Below are 22561 nucleotides of genomic sequence, written 5' to 3' on the forward strand. Positions count from 1 at the left end.
CGAGCACAGAAACAGGCCCTTCAGCCCAAACAGTCTGCACCAACCTTCAAACACATATTTATGTCATCCACCGCAACAGCCGGGACTTCCCGGTGGCCACCCACTTCAATTCCACATCCCGCTCCCACACTGACATGTCCGTCCACGGCCGCCTCTTCTGCCACGTTGAGGCCAGATGCAGGTTGGAGGAACAACACCTCATATTCCGCCTTGGCAGTCTCCAACCTGATGGCCTCAACATCGATTTCTCTAACTTCTGGTAACCCCTCCCTTTCTTCCACCCGCCCCCCCCCCCAACTCCTTTGTCTTCCCTTATTCCTGTGGCTCCCTTCCCCCGCCTTGATAACCTGCCCATCTCCTCTCCTCCCCCTCCCCCGTCCTTTATTCCATGGTCCACTGCCCTCTCCTACCGGATTCCTTCTTCTTCGGCACTTTGCCTCTTCTACCTACCACCTCTCAGCTTATTACATCTTCTCCCCCCCCTCCCCCCACAACTCACCTACCTTCCCCCTCTCACCTGGACTCGCCTATCCCCTGCCTGCCTGTGCTCCTCCCCCTCCCCCTACCTTCTTATTCTGTCTTTTGTCCTCTTCCTTTCCAGTCCTGATGAGGGGTCTCGGCCCGAAACGTCGACTGTTTATTTCCCTTCCTGGATGCTGCCTGACCTGCTGAGTTCCTCCAGCACCTTTTGTGTGTTGCTCCAGATTACAACATCTACAGAATTGTCTCCTTTATGCTAAAATCCCACTCTTTTTATTCTCCCCACGTTCCCATCAGCTACCCTCAGACTCTACCACTCACCTACACACTTGGGGCAATTTACAGTGGCCGATTCACCCCCAAATCTATGGGGAAAGTGTGTGTGGGGGGCGGGGGGGAAGGGATGGGATTGGTCCGGTAGGAATTGAAATTGTCTCTTAAAAGGGCAGATGTTGGGTAGGGGCTTGTTGGGGAGGGAGGGGGAGTTTCTGGTTTGGATGGGAGAGCTGTGTGTTGGATTGGATTTCTCCTGCACTGGCCCCAAGGTCATTTGAGGTGTTCCAAAGCCACACAGTGCCCAAGGGTCATTCCATGGAGTGCCAGGCAGGCAGAGCTGAGGCCCCGCCCACGGACTGCCCTGACAACCTGCTGACGCCTTGTGCCCCTTGTCAGAGGCCTTTAGAAACAGTTGAAAAAACAATAGAAAAAATCCACTATTTAAAATAAGAAACGCAAGTTGCCTCTTTGAATGAACGTAGGAGATCCCACTCACATGAAGAGGGTCAGGCTCCCCCCAGTTAGGTTTTGGGGTAAAACTGGAGGGCCAGGTGTGAAGTGTACCTGCTCCCTGAGCTCAGTGTCGTACAGAACATGCCAGGAGTGTCAGGCGGTGAAGTGAGAGGCAAGATGTACACCCATCTGACCTCCGGGACCTTTCCAACTACAATCTGTGCAGATTTACAGATATTCGGTTACAGATGGGACGTGATTGCCCAGACCTCACGATTCACTACAGGAGCATTGGCCGGTTGTACCTGCATTCTGTCTCAATCCCATTCCCACTTTCCTTTGGGGTTCTGTGCCCTCTCCCCCGTGGAATGCCTCATTCCACCACTCTGCTCAGGAATCCAAACAGCCTTGGTTCACGGCTAATCACCTCATCCCCTGGTGCACAGATCTGGACTGTTATTATTGACGTCATTATATTTTGCTTTGACTGGGATGAAGGTATTGACAGCTAAGGATGTGATTAATGAAGATTTTCTCTTGTGTTTCCTCCCTGTACATGCCGATAAGCAAAACTTATCTGTCTAAGCTTGTCATCTGCTTGATCCAGGCCTCAGTTGAGCTTCAGCTGAGTCAGGCACCGGAGTTTTACCATTGCCGACACACATTTTGACCTTGCTTTACCTTTGGGAAGCTGTGGTTTATAGGTCACCCCCGGCCATTGTAGATTTCCCAGTGAATCCTGAGGAGAACTTTGGAGAAAGTTGCTAAGAGGTTTGACTTTTATAATTTACCCTGAAATGACCCATTAGACATTGCCTAAGAGGCCTTAGTGGATGATCAAGTAAAAATTTTGAGCTTTTGATAAGCAGGCCAGCAGAAATTCATGTCTGGGCATAAAACCCTTGAGATCGAGCAGCATATCCTGACTCTTGAGGACAGCAGATCATTGGAAAGTCCAGATATTGTAGTTTGCACACGATACTGGTTTTAAAGACACATTTTAACCTTGTACATTTTTGCAATAAAGTCAGAAAAGAATAGCTCTTATCAAGCTTTATACTACCAGTCATTGACAGTAAACAGAATTTACAATGGAGTGTTTGTAATGGTTCACTGTAGTGACATCTCCCTTCATTACAACCTCTGAGTGTTTCATGCAATGCATAATTCTTTCACGTAATGTGGGTGTGGTTGGCAAGGACAACATTTTATTGTCCATCCCAATATCCAATTCCAATACCAAAACATGTCCATGAACATTGTGTTGTGATGGGCCTTGTCAGTTGAGAGTCAACCACATTGTCTGATGCCACAGGAGGGGCAGACTAGGTAAAGATAGGAGAATTCCTTCTTTAAAGTACATCGGTGAACTGGTTAAGCTTCGTTACAACACACCCCACACGTGGCAGATTACCTTGACCTGCTTTTTCATTCGAAGTAACAATTTAGAGCTAAGTCTCTGTTTAATCATTATCCACTAAAACTCTCCAGAATTTAAGGGAAAAATTATTTTACCTATTAGACCTCTCTGCTGTAGGTAATCTTTGGATTTTGAGCCTTGCTACGAAACTTTGGCATCATCTATGCTGTATCTACACCATGCTCTCCATGGCCTAAATATCCTTTCCATAGCTTTAGAGAGGGTGCAGAGGAGATTTACCAGGATGCTGCCTGGATTGGAGAGCATGTCTTATGAGGATAGGTTGAGCGAGCTAGGGCTTTTCTCTTTGGAGAGAAGGAGGATGAGAGGTGATTTGGTAGAGGTGTACAAGATGATAAGAGGCATAGATCGAGTGGACAGTCAGAGACTTTTCCCCAGGGCGACAATGGCTAACACGAGGGGGTATAATTTTAAGGTGATTGGAGGAAGGTATAAGGGGGATGTCAGAGGTAAATTTTTTTACACAGAGAGTGGTGGGTGTGTGGAACGCACTGCCTGCAGAGGTTGTGGGGGCAGATACATTAGGGACACTTAAGAGACATGAATGATAGAGAAATGGGGGGCTATGTGGGAGGGAAGGGTTATATAGATCTTAGAGCAGGATAAAATGTCGGCACAACATCGTGGGCCGAAGGGCCTGTACTGTGCTGTAATGGATTCATCATATCTTTTCTGTAATGGATTCATGCTTAGCTGAACATTGTATTTCACACCAACAAAATCTAACAAAGGTTTTTTCTTGCTTTGCTCGTAAAATAACTGGCCATTTTTTGGGGGTGAAATTACTCCTTCATACCATATTGAATAATGAAATCGTCGAATTGCTTTGATCACTCAGTCCATTCAGACTGCTGTCTTCTTGTAGACTAATCTCATCAGTTCCATTCCCTGCAGCCTTGCAATTTATTCCCCCCCACCCCCTCCAAGTACCCAACCAGTTGAAGCTTTGAATGTCTATGCTTCCACCGATATTACAGGCAGCGAGTAGCAGTTTAATTTATAATGTAATGCAGTCCAGATGAAAGGTCTCAGCCCAAAACGTCGACTGTCCATTTCCCTCCATAGATGCTGCCCGATCCGCTGAGTTCCTCCAGCTTTTTGTGTGTTGCTCCACAAACTCTTAACTCTTGATCTTCAGGTTAACAAATAAAATTGCCTCAATCGCTGACCTATGATAAACAATTGGCCTGGCACCTATTACCAGCTGCAGAGGAAAGTTCCAAATTTCTTCTGCTCTCTGCACATGGACCTGTTTGCAAACTTTACCCCGAAAAGGCAGGCTCTCGTTCGCAGACTGTACCCGGTAGTCACAGACTCCGAGGCTATGGCTTCTGGTAACAGGCAAAAACTGACACACAATGCTAGAAAATATTCTGACATATATAAAGTAAATCTTCTCAAAATGTTTTGTGAAATCCAACAATACACTGACGATCCGTGTAAATAGGGAAGTTGTTTGCATAAGCTCAAGGTGCATCAACTTCCATGTGGTGAGGGACGCAAGGAATTTTATCCTGTTTTTGTGTTCAAGCACAGGCCAAGAGAAGGGTAATTCTGAAGTAAAAGAACCTCAAACAAAGTAATTAGTAATCGAAAAGAGCTTTCTTCTCTATTCTGGCATAAGAGCTGCTGGATCATTTGCTAAGCTGTATTAAATAGAGAATGGCTACCTGTGAGTGATTACAAGACAGTAATCTTGCTGAGCTGGGCAGATGATGTCATAAACCATAAGGGTGAGTTTATAACCATCATCTACGAACCTGAGATTGTTGGCTTGAAATCATCTCCAGGAACGTATGTCTTTATGATTTATACTCGCAAGTTGAAATCATTTTTGCAGTTGGTACTCCGTTTTGGGGGTTGCTTTGCTGTTGTCAAGGTTTGTGCAAGATCGTGATATATCACAGAAAACGTATAGAGTGTTAACGTTTGATTACTGGGAAATAATGCGGTCAGAATATATCACTATCAGTGCCAATCTCACAGGTACAGCTTCTTGATCAGTGGTTCCTTCTGCTGTGCAAATGCCTTTTAATATGTGTTGAGGTTAAAATGTTAATGATGTGCCCAAATTTCCAATTCTATGTTCCTGTATCTTACTCACTAATTGGAAATTAATTTCATTAATATTGTGGAGAATTTTAGGAAGTTTATTAAATATTAATTTTTAAATATTGAAACTTCTTTGCTTGCACAGAAGGTGAAGAAATACTTCTTAGATGTGTTCAGCATTGCCAACGTCTCAGCCATACTCTCCCAGCTGAGATTTTTCAGAATATTTTAGCCTTGTACATAGTAATAATCTTAGGTATCAACTTGCCCGGGAGATTTACCAGCTAAAGGCTTTTTTGACATTTCTTTCAAAATACTTAAGTTTTTCAGCTTGGCAGAAAGAACCATTCTGCTTTTAACTGTACAGTAAATTAATGTAATGTACTGTGGTTTCCAATGCTTATAGGCTTACGTAGCTAGATTTCAATATATGATTCATATGCACTAGAGGGCAGATCATGTTATAGGAGATTAGAATACTGACAAGAGGATGAAGCATTGTACCCTGTCAATGATAAATTAAAGCTCGATTTTCTTCCTTTATCCAGCGGAAAGATACATTGAGAGGGGACTGTGTAACGTTGAAATCCTGCAGGCTTTTCCTCCCCCCCCCCACCTTGTTGAGAGTGCCTATCCTGTGGTCACTTTCGGTTTATCAGCCTTCTGTTAAAGGGGCAACGTATAGCTTCTGGTTTGCAGGATTTCGTGCGGTAAAGCTGGACGAGGGTTGCTTCATTCTGACCTTGTGTGCCGCTCGGTACAGTAGGTATCAAAGGCAAGTATCATTAATGAAACCTAACGTTGTTGCTGAGACTGACCATGTACAGCTGTTTATATTTTATAGATGAGGAAAGTTTGCTTGTCCATAAAGATTGCAGACAGTTTCATTATAGAGTTGGAGAAATGTTTATGCTTTTTTTGCAAATCAATAAAAAAGCAGTTAATTTTCACTTTATTAAATGGATTGTTGGTTGCTGTCATTCTTGGTGTGTAGAGTAGATTCATTTACCTGTGTGGTTGTCCTGTGCATCCCTGTTCACGTGGCCCTTCCTTGGGTCTTACACACACCTGACAATAACCAGGTACTAACGGCCTACCCTAATCGCAGGTCTTATGCGTGTTTTATTCTCAAATGGTGAGATTGCATTAAGTCCTCCTGTTTCAAAAATTGCTGGAATAAGCCTCACGTAAGTGGTTATGTTTTTACAAGAATATCAAGGATCTGTGGTGGCACAGTGACACAGCTGGTAGGGCCGCTGCCTCACAGCTCCAGAGACCCAGGTTCAATCCCGACCTCGGGTGCTGTCCGTGTGGAGTTTGCAGGCTCTCCCTGTGGGACTGCGTGGGTTTCCTCCCACATCCCAATAGTGTGTGGGTCGGTAGGTTAATTGGCCGCTGCAAATTCCCCATGGTGCGTAGGTGAGTAGTAGAATCTGGCGGGAAGTTGAAGAGAGAGCCGGGAAAATAAAAAAAAATCATCATGTAGGGCTAGTGTGAATGGGTGATTGATGGTCAGCATAGAGTCAACGGGCCAAAGGGCCTGTTTTTACGCTGTACCTCTCTATGACTCAATTTCACTGTTCAGAGAGCTGCTGTGTATGAATGGACTATGGCTATACTCCAGTGCATTAGATCATTTCTGTATGGATTTCTTATGTATAGTGAATAGTTCTCACTTTGACTTCTCATGAAGTATTGCTGTGGCAATCAAGGACCCTAATGCTAGGCACAGTGCTGTATCTCAGACACTGAAAATGAGATTTTATTATCTTGTTAATGGCAGTTCTCCAGTAGCTTTCTTTTGCTTGATAAAAGAAGATCCTTTATATAATTAATGAGGACCTGAGGTATGGCATGAAAAGACTGGAACATTACCTTGAAATGCCTGTCCCTGTGCTGATTATCAATAATGATGGTTCTGGCTAGCCACTTTACTTCCGAGAGCCTTTCTTAACTCCTTCATTGCCGATCAGAAGCAATGTTTAGTGTTATTGAACAATGGTGAGATTAATACTGTGATCTATCAGCAGTCATGAATTCACAGAAGAAATCCAGCATTGTTTCAGGAATCTCGAAAGAAAAAGAAATGATTTAGTTGATTTCTTATTAATTTTCTTCATTTAAGTAGGTAATGATTGAGGTTTGGTTTCTGGAATTACCAGCTTTGAAGGAAAAACAGAAAACATTGGGAACAGTTGGCAGATCAGGCAGCATCGGTGGAGGTTGAAACAGTCAATGTTGCAGGTCATGGACTCTTCATCAGAAACTCTGCTTCTCTCTCCACAGATGCTGCCTGTCCTGCTGAATGTTCCCAGCATTTTCTTTTCATCTTTTAGATTTCCAGCATCTGCAGTTTTTAAAAAAAAATTTTCATTTTCTGTATTTTTGATTTCACGTCATTGACTTAACTCTTTCCCATTGTAGATGGTAAGAAAATACCCAACAAAGTAAGAAGGTTGTGTGCGCCTGTGGGTCATTTGCTGTAAAGCCTGGGGGGGATTTAGTGGCAGGAGTGAACTGCTTTATAATATAATTAAGTTTGCAGCTATAGTACATTTCATATTGGGAGCTAGGTTCTCTTGTGATTGTCATTTCCAGTTATACATCTTAATCTAATCTGCTCTAATCTGGTATTTGAAATTATTAGGCTATTTCAGGGGATAAAAATAATCGGATGGTTTTAAAAATGCCACTGTGCTATTCAAATGTGCTTTGACAGTTTGGAACCACGGCATTGAGATGGATGATGCAGAGGGACAGAGGATAAGTAAAACTCATATTAAAATAAAATCCCCAGTGTTAAAGACTGGCAGTTTCTAAATCATTTTACCCAGCACCAATTTTGACTGGATTGTTTGCAGTCAACTCCTGATAATCCAAAGCCCTTTATTCTCCCCCAGAAACAATGGAATTCTCAATTTTATTTGCAGTAATCTGTGTGGAAAATATAGTATTGAAGGACAATTTGAATAAAGGTTTGAATTGAGGAGGATCTGACCACTTATTCTCACCACGGTAGATAACCTAAACAGAATGAAGCCCAGAATTTTTTTTCGACATCCGGTTACCAAATATGTCCTTGTTGGGGACCCAGTGAGGAAGTCACCGAATCCAGAATCCTTGCTCCTTCTGAAGAGTAAATTCTGGGAGGAGAGAATGTTCGTGTGATCGCCCTGCTTTCAGCTGCAGTAGAAACCTGAGCCTTTAGTCAGAGAGCCAAGTTGTATGACGTTGGTGGGAGGAATTCAGTGAGGAGGAAGGGTTAATTCCATGCTCCAGTCTGTAGTGGGTGCCTACCTAAGTGCCTTGGGTTTGAAATAGTTAAAAACAGAGTGGCTCTAGTTCCCTGACCCGCAACACACTTTTCCGGGAGCATGGATTCATGGAGTGACTCTTCTGTTAATGATGGTTAGACTTCTACATCTGTCATTGTGACTGTACTTCGAAGTGGTTCTTCATTGTGAGGTGTCTAATGATCTGAATGCGTGAGCTATAAATACACTTTTTCTATAAAATGGTGAATGATTTGGAAGAACTGTAAGTTGCTGTTTTATTCACTGGAAGGACTTGTTTTCGGAATAAAGATCTGTAATTTCTCAATCCACTAATTTTGAATTGGTGAGGAGGAAGGTGAACCGTGATCCTGAGGGAGGCAGTGGAGAAGGGGAACGCCTACAGCTGGGCTTTGGGTCTCCTCTACATTGGGCATAATGAGCCTTTGGAACTCTCTTCCTCAAAGTGCGATGGAAGCAGTCTTTGGATATTCTTGGATGGGGTATGGAATGTTGGCCTTCATTAGTCGGGATATTGAGTTCAAGAGCCGCGAGGTGATGTTGCAGCTCTATAGAACTCTGGTTAGACCACACTTGGATTATTGTGTTCAGTTCTGGTCACCTCATTATAGGATGGATGCGGAAGCTTTAGAGAGGGTGTAGAGGAGATTTACCAGGATGTTGCCTGGATTGGAGAGCATATCTTATGAGGATAGGTTGAGTGAGCTGGGGCTTTTCTCTTTGGAGAGAAGGAGGATGAGAGGTGACTTGATAGAGGTGCACAAGATGATAAGAGGCATAGATCGAGTGGACAGTCAAAGACTTTTTCCAAGGGCGACAATGGCTAACACGAGGGGACATAATTTTAAGGTGATTGGAGGAAGGCATAAGGGTGATGTCAGGGGTAAGTTTTTTTACACAGAGAGTGGTGGGTGCGTGGAACGCACTGCCGGCAGAGGTTGTGGGGGCAGATATATTAGGGACATTTAAGGGAGTCTTAGATAGGCACATGAATGATTGAGAAATGGGGAGCTATGTGGGAGGGAAGGGTTAGATAGATCTCAGAGCAGGATAAAATGTCGGCACAACATTGTGGCCTGAAGGGCCTGTACTGTGCTGTAATGTTCGATGTTCTATTCTCAGGGCAGAGGTAGATAGGTTCTTGGGAGTGAAAGGTTACCATAATTAGATGAAAATGCAGAGCTGAGGTTACAATCAGCCGTTATCTTACTGAATGGCAGACTAGGTTCAGATGTTCATATGTATGTTTGCATGCACCTACTTAATGTTGAACATTGCTAAGGGCAGCAGCTGAAAGGCTGGAGCCCAACCTGACATTGGTCCTTGGATATCATGGGCTGAACACGACAGATGGACAGATACGTGGAGAGGAAAGGTTTAGAAGGTTATGGGCCAAATGTGGGCAAATAAAGCTAGCTTGGATGGACATCTTGGTCGGCATGGACTAGCTGAGCCTACTTCTGTGCTGTATGACCCTCTGACTCCACGAGGATATCGGGAGTTTCCAGTGGGTTTGATGCTGAACCAGCTCTTGGTTATGGTTAAGCTGCAGGTAGGTGGGTAAAGATGAGAAAGGAGGCGGAGACGGGGTTTCTGTAGCTATATTGAGCTGAAATAATCAAACCCTTACCCTTTCGTTGTGCTTGCAACCTCCAGATGGTTCCTGGGCAGGGCGTGTATAACGGAACCTCTGCCGGTTTATAACTCAGTGTTCACCTTTCAATTTGCTTATTCAGGGTACCTTGCACCCATTCCTGTCCACTTGCACACTGGCACCATTTAATACACTGCTAGGATGGGCAGAGCTCACCTCTGGCGGAAGCTGGGCTTGGGGAACCTCAAACAAAAAGCAGAGCGCTGGAAGAACTCAGTGGGTCGAGCAGCATCTGTGGAGGCCAATGGTGGAAGTCGACAAATTGGGTTGAGACCCTGCAATCGGAGTCCTTGTGCCTCCTACGCTCATTGTTGGCCAAAAAAGAGCAAGGATTCAGTTTCTCTCCCGTGGAGTCTGAGAAATTTTAGTCTGGAGGGAAGCCAATTAGCCCATTACCTTTGGTATTGCCCACCGTACTACCTCCTCCAATCATCCTCTCCTGCTTCTTCCCTCCAGCATGTTCTCTCTTCCGGTACTAGTTTCTGTGACAACATTGAAATCATATTATTTTAACGATGCCAGTGACGACACTACACAAAAGACATGAGTGCGTCAGGCCAGGCAATGAAGATGTAAGAGCCAGAATGGCCGATTTCTGTGTGCATCCTATTATGCTGGTGTCTAGTTATTGATTAACATAATTAGGAATGATTAATAACTCCTTTTGAATTAATCTCTTAAACTTCTTAAAAACACTGTGCATTAACACGTGTAACGTGCCAGCTCAGGAGAGATAAGAAGCAAAATTGCTTGATGTGTGAATCTGAGCAGAATTTCCTTCAATCCATTTTTTTTTCTTCCTTAAGATACTTTATGGAATTAATGGATGTTTACACACACAGACATCCTGATTGGGAGACGGATTTGCGGCTGGTGCATGAAGCAGACTGTTTGCTCCTGGAAGACAGACGGGGTGTTTGAGTGAAGCCGTGTTGTCTGGCAAACTGTGTGTGCTGCAAATCCACAGACAGACAATACTTAAAACGTGCCTAATGTCTGGCTTCTTTCTGTCAAAAACTTATCTGATTAGCAGAGATAGACGGTAGATTAAAGCCCTCCTCCATTTGGAGCAGGGGATGTTGGGGTGGGTGGGTGGGGTGGGGGGAGCCGCGGGGTTAGCGTAACACCTGACGGGGTGTGAGACGCTCACAATTTAAACTGACGGGACAGTTATGAACACCTTCCTGACTGTGTGATGGGTGGCAGATTAGGTCATTTATGCCAGTTCCAAAATGCTTTCCCCACACACTGCCTTGGTGAAGCTTGCAATGAATAGGGTGCTCTTCTCTGTTGAGATGTTGAAGTGCAGCCATGGAAGATTAACAGTTTCAAGACTTGTTTTTTTATATAATAAAGCATTTAAATGGACCATGAAATTATAGGTAGTTTAGTAGCAGTAATTATACCAGTTGACAGCTTAGTAATATTTAGGCTATGCTTTGTTAGAAAAGATCACCTGAGGATTAAAAGTACATAGGATTGAGTTGCTTAAGGTCTCTAATGTGCAAAAAGTCTGTGCTTGCACTGAACTGGGTTTAAAGAACTAGTCTGAAAGAATTCCATTTCATTGCAAACTGATAATCTCAGCATCACAGGAATTAAAATCTCTTTTTGACTTGACAACACAGGAGCACGGTCCCTGAGTGAGTAGCCTGATTTGCTAATTCTGTTCTATACTTCTCTTGCAGCCGTGAAAGTGATCTCTCAACCATCATTTCCAACTTGCATCAGAGCAGACAGCTCGTTATGCCAGAGAGTCGGAATGAGATAAAGAGAAACGGTGTTGACTTGCTCCCGGGACAGGCAGGTAAGTTTGCAAAACGTCACAGTTGCCGGTTGATTCTGGTCTTGAGTGTCCATGGCAACGGGAGGCTTTGGAAATGAATGGTTGTCGGTTTAATGATGAGGAACCTTGTGAGAACTTTGTGCATCTTCAGCCTTCCCTTCTGAGGACACAAACTGCAGGAAGTCCACAAATTTCTTTCACTTCTGCTGTCCTTACTGATTGGTAAATTGGTTTATTATTGTCACGTGTACCAAGGTACAGTGAAAATCTTTGTTTTGCATGCCATCCATACAGATCATTACATCACATCAGTGCATTGAGGTAGTACAAGAGAAAACAATAACAGAATGCAGAATTAGGTGTTACAGTTACAGAGAAAGTGCAGTGCAGGCAGACAATAATGTGCCAGTCCATAATCAGGTAGATTGTGTGATCAAGAGTCCACTTTATCGGACTAGGGGACCGTTCAATAGTCTTATAAGTGTGGGATAGAAGCTGTCCTTGAGCCTGGTGGTACGTGCTTTCAGGCTTTTATATCTTCTACCTGATGGGAGGGCAGAGAAGAGAGAATGTCCGGGTGAGAGTGGGGTCACCTTGATGTGTGAGAGCTACTGGTGCACATTAGCTATCTGCTCAGCTGTGGGGTGAGGTATGGGGGGGGGGGGGAATCTTTAATAGCTGAGCCTAATGGCACATGTGTACACAACATACATGCAAGGGTGTAGATGTGTGCATGTACACGGACACACAAAATGCATGCATTGGTATTGGTTTATTATTGTCACTTGTACCAAGGTACAGTGAAAAACTTGTCTTGCGTACCGTTCGTACAGGTCACTGTACGGATCACAGTGCATTGAGGTAGTACAGGGTAAAATGAACAATTGGGAGGATAGTCATAGACTTCAGGGAGTTAAAGTCGGGCTGATGAATGGGCATACAGGTGGCAAATGAAAGTTAATGCTGAGAGACATGAGGTGTTACATTTGGTAGGAGAACTGAAGAGAGACAACGAGAGGGCCTGGTTCCACATGGGCTACAAGAGAGATCTGTGGGTGTGTGAACCTAATTCATCATAAATTTCAGGGCAGGTTAAGGAAGTGGTTAATAAAACAAATGGAATCCTGGACCTTATAAATAGAGGCAGAGTGTACAGGAGCGGAGAAATCACGATGAACCTTCACAAAATACCAGTTTGGCCACAGCGAGAGAGTGTGTCAGGGGAGCAGTAAAGATTCAGTTGTGGAGTTTAAAAGGAGATAGTTAAGTAGGAAAGGAATTGTACGGTCGGGGGAGTTGCGTCAGCTGGATTGGTCTCATAATGAGTTAGTATGAACCAGATGGGTTGAATGGTCTCCTTGTGTGCTACACTGCTCTGTGATACTATGATATGGAATAATCAGCATGTGTTTAAAATTTAAAAAAAAATCATGCATTGCATCTCCCATTCTGTAGAAGGAAGTCATTCTCTGCCCCAACGGACTGCCTCAAAAGTACGAAAGAAGGCACGTACAAGGCCTCTTTCAGTAACCAAGTCTTTACTCATGTGTGTGTGTGTGTTCCGTGTTTTCAATGATATATTATTACTTATTGATACATTATTACTTGTACAGTAATTAAAACTACTAAGAACTCTTAAAACTCCTCTTAAAACAAAACGTAAAGCTGTGTAAGCTGTTCTGTGACATATTTGCCATTCAGCATTGATTATCCTGCAGCGTACCTGGACTGGAATCTTTTTGAAACCATCCTTTGTTTGGATTGGATTAGGTCAGCTCTCTTCAAAGCACTTTTAGCTGCGGGTTAGAAAGTGGGTGCGTTCCCAACCTTGGCCTAGAAGTGGTGCTGATGTGGGAGTGCCACACCGCCAGAGGTGCTGGTTTTCAAGCAGGGGTTAAATCCAGGTCCCTCCAGTCTCTTGGGTGAAGGTAATGGGTTCCATGTCACAAGTGGATGAGAAACAAGGTGTTTTGCATGGGGCAACAAACATTCTGCTGGAGGAACTCAGCGGGTCGAGCAGCATCTGTGGGGGGGGAAGGAATTGTCGACGTTTCGGGTCGAAACCCTGCATCAGGACTGAGAGTGGAGGTGGCCAGTATGAAGAGGAGGGGGGGGGGGTGGTGAGAAAGGAGGCCAAGGTGATTGGTGGACTGAGGAGGGGTGTGACCACCAATCACCTCAGACTCCTTTCTCACCATGAAACACATGATGATGCTGGAAGAACTCAGCAGGCCAGGCAGCATCCGTGGAGAAAAGCAGGCGGTACCATTCCCTGCACTGTGTAATGAATTGACTGTAAGATCGGTACACAAGACAAGTTTTTCACTGTGCCTCGGTACAAGTGACAATAATAAACCGATGCCAATACCCCTTCCCCTCTTTATACTGTCCATCTCCCCTCTCAGTCCTGGCGCAGGGTTTTGACCCGAAACATCGACAATTCCTTTCCCCCTCCCACAGAGGCTGCTCGACCCGCTGAGTTCCTCCAGTAGATTGTTTGTTGCTCCAGATTCCAGCAGCTGCATTCTCCTGTGCTTCTCGTGGGGTCTTCTTCTGTAAGCCGCAGCCTCAAAGGCAAATGAACTGTTTTCCTATATCTGTTATACAGTTTGATGTGTGCAGGTTAACAGCTGCAAATTTGCCTCTGCAAGGAGAGTCGGGTTGCTAAGTCACTGGTGATAATGAAGTAAAATATAACATGGGCTTTCCTCCTTATGGTATCAGTTCTGGCGATCACTGGGTAGTACTTGCGTCTCTGTGTAGGGAAAGCAAGGAGGCTTGAACACAGAATCCAGTCTGACGCTGCACTGTATTACAAAGGTAGATTTTCTTCCTTGCAGGACATTAATGAGCCAGATGGTCCTTTACTAAGTCTGGTGGTTTCATGCTCACCATTACTGAGACTAGGTTTTTATCCCAGATTTATTTAATTACTTGAATTTACGCTCCCATGCTACCAAAGCAGAATTTGAACATGACTCTCCGTCATTGGTCCAAGTCTCTGGATATCAGTCCAATAATTGCTGTTGGCTTATTATTGTCACATTGTAGTGAGGTACAGTGAGAAACTTCGCGTGCCATCCAGACAGATCATTCCATACATAAGTATGTTGAGGTAGTACAAAAGGAAAACAATAACAGAATGCAGAATATAGTGTTACAGAGAAAGTGCAGTGCAGGCAGACAAATAAGGTGCAAGGGCCATGATGAGGTAGATTGGGAGGTCAGGAGTTCCTTATTGCACAGGAGGTCCGTTGAAGAATCTTATAACAGTGGGATAGAGCCTTTTGTATATAACCTGTATGCTACTGTAAGCCAGTCAGTAGTTAATACTGCTGATCGGACTTGGGCTGCGGTCAGCAGTGGAATCACTGTGTGCAAGGGTGCACGGATTCTTAGTGGAATGACAGAGAACCTGCCTGTTTATTTGCTCCCTGAGAAGATGATTAGGTGCCCAAAAATGTGCTGAAACATAATCGCAAAATGCTGCAAGCACTCAGCGGGTGAAGCAGCATCTGTGGGGAGGGGTCCTTAATCCAAAACGCCCACTCTGTTTCTCTCCCCGCGGATGCTGCTTGAGCTCCCAAGTGCTCCCATTGTTCTGTGTTTTTTGTTTCGGATTTGCAGCATCTGCGGTTCTTTCGGGCCAAAAAAATGTGCTGGCTGGACACTTGCCCCCACTGCGACTGGAGTTATACTGCATCTGGCGTGGAATCCAGGTGGAGCAGGACCTGCACCAGACCCCTCACCTTAGCCCGCTGGGTGATCAATCAGGTTCTAAGACCAGGCGGCAGTGTGAATGTACAGTGGACCGGTCAGCATTTTCAAACAGGGATGGTTTATTGGCCTGAGGCTGTTTAAGACCACACAAACTAATCCAGTTTGCATTCTTCATTTAGTGAAGGTGAGACTGCTCTCCGTGGCCTTGTAATTTCCCTGACACTTTGTATTTTTAGTTTTGTGACGTACGCCTATACCTCTCTTTGTCTGCTCTGTAGATGGAGACACTGACCATGTTCGTGTTCTTAATATAATGACCTGTGTTGATGTTCCAGAGACTGGAATTTCTCAGGAGGTTGTTAACTTTCAGACGATAATATCCAACAGTGTTTCGTTCACTGGTGTGGACATTGTTGGCAAGGGCGCATTTAATGCCTGTCCCGAAGCGCCTGTTCATTCCTTCCTGGCCAGCGCCTGTTTAAGTACTGTGACTATCTGCTGACTGCTGTTGCAACAGGGTTTATTGAAGAAATTTCCAGAAGGAGGTTGCTTGAAAAAAAACTGTAAGAATGCCAATGGGCAGTGAAAGCTGTTTCATTAATAAAGTACCTTTGTGGTAGTTTAAATTAAATCCTATTTCCAGTATCTTAGAAAGTGAACAAGGAAGATACTAAGACATGGTGTCAGAAGAACTGATTGATGAAGTGTAGACTCTGTGCATTGAATCAGAAGATTGGATGCTGATTGCGATCCTTAATTGAGAATATATTGATGTGCAGTGAGAGACAGCGAGATGTGTGACTCAGCTGAGGTGGTACATGATGGATGGTAGAACATGATCCATTGGGTTACCAGGGAGGTAGCTTCCAAAGGATGGGGATGGTGGAAGAAGGATTTACACTGGATCCACCAGCGCAGACAAAAGTTAAGGTGTTACTGTATCTCATGGGTCACAAAGGGAGGGAATTGTACCTTGTTATAACTCCCTCAAACGGCACTCTGGAAAATGTATCAAGTGCGTCAGGAGCATACTGCAACCTGGCTAAGAAGTGAACTAGCTGGCCATTAGTGGTTCCTTTCCTGCAGCTGGGAGCAGTAGAAATCCTTTGATGCTTTCTTAATGAAGCTAAGGTAATTACAGTTTTACAGATTTAGAAGATTTGCTCATCAGAGGTTGGATTGATGTTGAACGTAGAACAGTACAGCACAGGAATAGACCCTTCGGCCCAGCGTCTCTGCACTGACCATGGCGTCAATCTAAACTAATCCCATCTGCCTGCACAACATATCTTCTTCTGTCACTTCCCTTGGCAGTGGATTCCAGGCACCCACCACTCTCTGTGAGGAAAAAACAAAACTTGCCTCATAAATCTCCTTTAAACTTTCCCCCTCTCACCCTAAACCCATGCCCTCTGGTATTTGACGTTTCCACCCTGGGAAAAAGACACCGAATGTCTACCCTATTGATGCCTTTCATAATTTGATCTACTTCTGTCAGGTCTCCCCTCACCCTCTAACGCTCCAGCAGAGACAATCCAAGTTTGTCCAACCTCTCCTTACAGCTAATACTCTCCAATCCAAGCAACATCCTGATGAACCTCTTCTGCATCCCCTCCTAAGCCTCCACATCCTGGGATCACAGCTGAAGGCAAGTGGCTACTGAATGAGATAGGGTTAACTGGAAAAGTGTGTGCAGACACCCAGAGCTCTGGAGCTATCGAAGGCCAGGCTCGATATGTTGGCAGGAAGTGCATATGGTCAAGTGCTAGACAAAAGCAGAACAGGGGAAGTACAGCCAACATGTTGCAAGTATTGTTGCCGACAAACTGAGTGGGTGTGTAGGGAAAGAGTGTGCGTGACGTGATTAGAAAATCATCTCTGTGAGCGGTGGACAACGAAGAGGACGTCAGATGTCCATGGAGTGGAGGAGATGAGCTCGAGAGAGAGAGAGAGATCTGGAGAAACTCAGCAGGTCAGGCAGCATCTATGAAGGGAAATGGACAGTTGATGTTTCGGCTTGAGACCCTTCATTGGGAACAGAAAGAAAGAGGGGAGATAGCCGGTATAAAAAGGTGGGGGGGGGAAAGGGTGGAGCAAGAGCTGGCAGGTGATAGGTGGATCCAGGTAAGTGGGGGGAGGGTGGTAGGCAGATGGGGGAGGGGGGAAGTAGTTGGGAGGTGATAACTGCAAAGGCTTGGATAGAGTAACTGTTCCTGAACCTGGTGGTGTGGGACTTCAGGCTTCTGTACCTCCTGCCCAAGGAGCTGCAGAAATACTCTGTAATTTCTTGCATGCAGCTATTTTCAGTGGAGGCAACAGAAGATTTCCAGAATCTTATCACTGCAGATGTGATAAAATGTTTCTCATGGCTAGCTCTAATTTTTTAGTTCCTGTTACTCTTGAAGCATCTTGTTTACATTTTGAAACATCCCACCGGGTACCTCTCTGCCCTCAGAATAATTTAGATGGACACATGGTAGAGTTAACGCCTCTCAGCTCCAGTGACCCAGGTTCAATCCTGATCTCCGGCATTGTCTGTACGGAGCCTGCACGTTCTCCCTGTGACCACGTGGGTCTCCTCCGGGTGCTCCGGTTTCCTCCCACATCCCAAAGGCGTGCGGGTTGGTAGATTGATTGGCTGCCCCTGGTATGTAGATAAGTGGTAGAGTCTAGAGAGAGTTGATGGGAATGTGGGGAGGATGAAATGGGCCAGGGTGGAAACAAAATGGGTGGTCGATGGTTGGCATTGACTCGGGCCTGTTTCTGTGTCATATCTCTCTATGAATTTATTTGTTTTAGCAAATGAAACAGATGTTGATCAAACAATATTTAGTGCAGCTGTAGAAGGGGTAAATGTTGGCAGCTGATTTGCCCCTTTCTCGACTGGTCTTGACCTAGTGCAGGGTTCCCCAAAGGTTAACTTGCAGGTTGAGCTGGTAGTAAGGAAGGCAAATGCAATGTTAACATTCATTTCGAGAGGACTAGAATATAAAGCAAGGATGTAATGCTGAGGCTTTATAAGGCGTTGGTCGGACCACATTTGGAGTATTGTGAGCAGTTTTGGGCCCCGTATCTAAGGAAGGATGTGCTGGCGTTAGAGAGGGGCCAGAGGAGGTTTACAAGAATGATCCCAGGGATGAAAGGGTTAACACAGGAGGTGTGTTTGATGGCTGGGCCTGTACTCGCTGGAGTTTAGAAGGGGGGGGGGGGGCGGTCTCATTGAAACCTACCGAATATTCAAAGGCCTGGATAGAGCGGACGTGGAGAGGATGTTTCTAGTAGTGAGAGAGTCTAGAACCAGAGGGCACAGCCTCAGAATAAAAGGATGTCCCTTTAGAACAGAGATGAGGAGGAATTTCTTTAGCCAGAGGGTGGTGAATCTGTGGAATTTGTTGGAGGCCAAGTCATTGGGTATATTTAAAGCGGAGGTTGATAGGTTCTTGATTAGTAAGGGCATCAAAGGTTATGGGGAGAAGGCAGGAGAATGGGGTTGAGAGGGGGAAAATCAATCAGCCATGATCGAATGGTGGAGCAGACACGATGGGCCGAATGGCCTAATTCTGCTCCCATGTCTTATAGTCTCCCCTCAGTTAGGGTTAAGTGTTTCAATTCAGTGACAGTGCAGCTCCGCGACGCACCTGCTCCAGGCCGTGCGGTGAAGTTTGGCGTCTGCTGAAAGAATTTGATGCACGGGCTGAGGTCTCAGTGTTGATAAAATCTAATTGCTGTATTGATTGGAACTGGAGCCAGTGATAGCTGAAGCAGTAATTGAGATATTTCACTCGCTGCGGTTAGCCCTTCATGCTCCCCTTAGTTCCCAGTCCTGAGGGAAGTCTAATGAGTTGCCCTACGTCTTGGTATCAGTTTGTCTGCTGTGGCCAGATCTTCTCAAAGTGTGTTCTGTTCTAGTCCGGCTCGATCTACAGAGTTTGGGGTGTTTTATTTCCCTTTTGGTGCAGGTTTTAACGGCCAGATTAGGAGGTCCTTTCACTTACTTAATTGCTACAACACAGAGGAAGACCATTCAGCCCATCGGGTTATGCTGGTTTCTAGAGGAGCAATCCCATCTCTCCTTATTTCCCTGCTTCTGTTCACCTCATTCCCTCCCATGTGCCTCTTAACTTCCCTTCGATTCTTTCGCTACTCACTTACACCAGAGGCGATTTTCGGTGGCCAATTAACCTACTTGGCCGTCTTTGAGATGTGGGAGGAAACCGGAGAGAACCACGTGGACACGGAGAATGTGCAAACTCCACGCAGACAGCGCCGGAGGTCAGGATCGAACCGAGTCCCTGGAGCTGTGTGGCAGCACTGCTATGCTATTCTGCTGCCTATTTCAGTCATGAAGAAAGAACTCGCAATGATTTTGAGGCTTCCATTGCTTTAGGACATCCCAGTGCATTTTGGAGATCATTAGGAAGGGGCATCACTGTTGTAGTATGTGAAATGCAAATGACAGTTCACACACAGCAAGCTCCAATGAGCACCTCACAAACTGCACTCAGGACACCTGACGGTCTCCAGCACGCCTTTCGGAGCAGAGTTATGGTATCTCTTGTCTGAGAAGATCGACGGAACCTTGGTCTCCTATCCCACCTGCAAGGTGGTTCCTCCGGCAGCTCAGTGCACCCTTGGTACTGCATTGGGAGTGTCAGTGCAGTTTCTGTGCTCTGGGGTTGGACTTGAACTCCTGATCTTTTGACCCACAAAAGTCCCACCAACCAAGTTATGGCTGACACAGGCTCTGAATCTCTCTCGACTTGTCACAATCTAGAGATGACCTCTAACTCAATATTTTCCACATCTTACTGACATTTGTTTTTTTTGTTTGTGGTGGGTGCAAAACTCCACATGGGCAGTCAGAAAGCAACCCCAGTGTTACGTTCTCTCCAGTTCATTCCCCCTTCCAATATCGATGCTACAAAACCTATAAACACTCACCTGGATCTCGACAGGAGGGGATCAAAAGTCCCAATCCTCCCTAGCTCAATGTTGGGCCTGATTTCCATGGTAACAGATCTCCTTTAGCAGATCCTCAATCAGTCATGAATAGTGGGATCCTCCTGCCCTCGAGGACTCTCCTGACTGGGCCATGAAAGAACCAACAAGCAAATTGGTGCCTTTTTGGTCAGCAAGATCTTCTTCCAGTGAACGTTTAAAATCTAAAGGTACTCCCTCGAAAAACATCAGTCGAGACCTCCCCTTGTGTCCCGGGATAATATTTATCCAGCAACCAACAGAGCTCGAACTGGTTGGTAGCGTTTTGTTGTTTGTGCGAATTTGCTGTCACGATCAGTTGCTGTGTCTCCTCCAATGCAAGAGCAACAAAAGTGCTTCATTGGTTGAAAATACTTTGGACAGAGGCCATCTCAAATGAGATGTGGAAGTTTTATTTGAAAACAACTTACTTTTCCAATGAAAGATGATTAAAACTTGCAGCAGAAAAAATTTATCTCATTTAAGGTTACATTAAACTGGTAGATCAATCTTCATTCCTATATACTGGAAATTTGTAACTATTACAACAAAGCCAACTGATTAAAGATCACCATCGCAACAACATTGGGAGCAAGTTACATAAAGACGGTATTCTGGGCAAGGCTACTGGAGTAATTGGTTATTTCACTGCTGCTTTAACCAGACCAGTTGACTGTGGTTCCAAAGCAAATCCAAGGGTCAACAGCATGCCCATGTCCAGGACAGCCTGAGTTCCTCAGCTTGGCCCTGTGGCAGTGCCCGAATTGATCCTCAGTATGTCCCTTCACTGTCCACTGACTGCCAGTCACAGTGGTGGGTCAGGGAACGAGCATCTTAAAGGCTTAGGATGTCACTGAATAATCCATGAGCTTGCAGGTGGCATCTGTGTATTCTCACTATATCTTTCTGGTTTCCCATTCCGTCAGGAATAGGGAGGCCTGGCATCTCACGTGGTGGATAGCTGGTCTCTGAAGATCAAACCGTGTCCTTGGCTAACATTGCCGCGCTCTCTGTTTGGGAAAGTTTTGATATTTGTGGCTGGTCCACCAGAAGGAGCTCCGCTCGGTGACTGTGTCCTAGGTAGGTGGTGTGAGGACCCCGGTACTGTAGAGAGATAGGAGGTCTGCCAGTAGACTGTAGATTGGTGATGCAGTACTCTCTGGGTCACCCTGACTGATCTCTTGGCTCCAAGGGAACAGCGTTACCGACTGGGAGTTGGTTGGAAAAATCCGTCAGATGGTGGGGTAGCAAGAAATACCAAATGGAATGGTTTGGAAAATCCCAAACACTCCTTGAATCAGGCCATACACACTGGAGAACTGAAGACTGAAGTGATCCAGGTCTACAGGATGCTGTTTGTTTGACCGAGCGTTTCCTGTATCTTCTTTCCGCTCTCAGGAAACTGGCTAATGTGTTCTGAACAAACTTCAGTTGGAAGGTGACAGGTCGGTTCTGCTTCTGTCAGAACTTGAGTGATAAAAATCTCGGCCTCGCGACAACTCACTGTTACAAAGGGTAAGAGTGTGACTCGTAATAAGGCATCTGTTACTATCCTGTCAAGATTTCAGAGAGCGGGTGTTTGAGAAAATAATGGCTTTCAGAAAATAATTATCTTGATGTTTGTGCAAATTGCCAGGATTCTGACTCCCAAAGGAGTATTGTTATCCAATGGAAGGAAGGTTATCAGTTACATAACAGTGTTTCAAACAGCCTCTCTATTTTCATATCAAATCATCTCAGACTGTTGAACCAAAATGTGTATATAGTTTATACACCCCAAAAGATCTGAAGAACCACAGAAGAGATCAAGGTATTTTTTTTTTTTGTCGAGTGCATCTGTCTTAACTTGAGTTGAAGCGATTGCTTTTAATCTTAATTGAGAGAGACACACGTACAGGGGATGAGCACACAGTGCTGCCTAACATGGTGTAGTAGCAAATCTGAAGGTTTGTGCATTAAGCAAGGATTTACTGCTCCTCCAGCTCGATCTGTGTCTATAAACAAGCTCAATCCTCTGATCCCGTTTGTCTAATTCTGTCTGCAATGATTCCTTGGAACAAATTCAGACTGGTGGTCCGGGGACGGGGGGGGGTTTCAGATCGGCTCTTTCCGTCTGGGTTTTCCCAACTAATTATCCCACACTGGGCTGCACCCCATCTTTCAGTGGGACAGGGGACCTCCTCTCCTGTGATTGGATCTCGAGGCTGGTCGTCGGGAAGGGAGTGTGGGACTTCCCTATCAGGGTTCCCCTCTCTGTCTAGGAAGGCGTGACCTTTCTCCTAGGGATTGGGAGTTCAGGGATTCCAACACTCCATTCCTCTGAGCGTCCAGAGCCCCATCAGTTCGGACTTAATCCCAACGTCCCCAAAGACTAAGTCAAAACCGACTCTAGGTTTTTGCCTTCAGGATCTGAGCAGCAGTCTGTTGGG

The 22561-nt window shown here is 45.2% G+C and overlaps 1 protein-coding gene across 8 annotated transcripts in view; it reads left to right on the forward strand.

The window, feature by feature from the left end:
• Positions 1 to 22561, forward strand: part of samd11 (sterile alpha motif domain containing 11) — a 249612-nt gene that overhangs the window by 122485 nt on the left and 104566 nt on the right. For all 8 annotated transcript variants that reach the window (XR_007958262.1, XM_052039520.1, XM_052039521.1 and 5 more), the window contains one exon: positions 11338 to 11456. Coding sequence is in view for 7 of the 8 variants with exons in the window: in XM_052039520.1 (XP_051895480.1) it covers positions 11338 to 11456 (119 nt within the window). In the remaining variant the exon portion in view is untranslated. The remainder of the gene's footprint in view (positions 1 to 11337; positions 11457 to 22561) is intronic.

The sequence above is a fragment of the Pristis pectinata genome, chromosome 26 (genome assembly GCF_009764475.1).
Source record: "Pristis pectinata isolate sPriPec2 chromosome 26, sPriPec2.1.pri, whole genome shotgun sequence".
NCBI lineage: Eukaryota > Metazoa > Chordata > Chondrichthyes > Rhinopristiformes > Pristidae > Pristis > Pristis pectinata.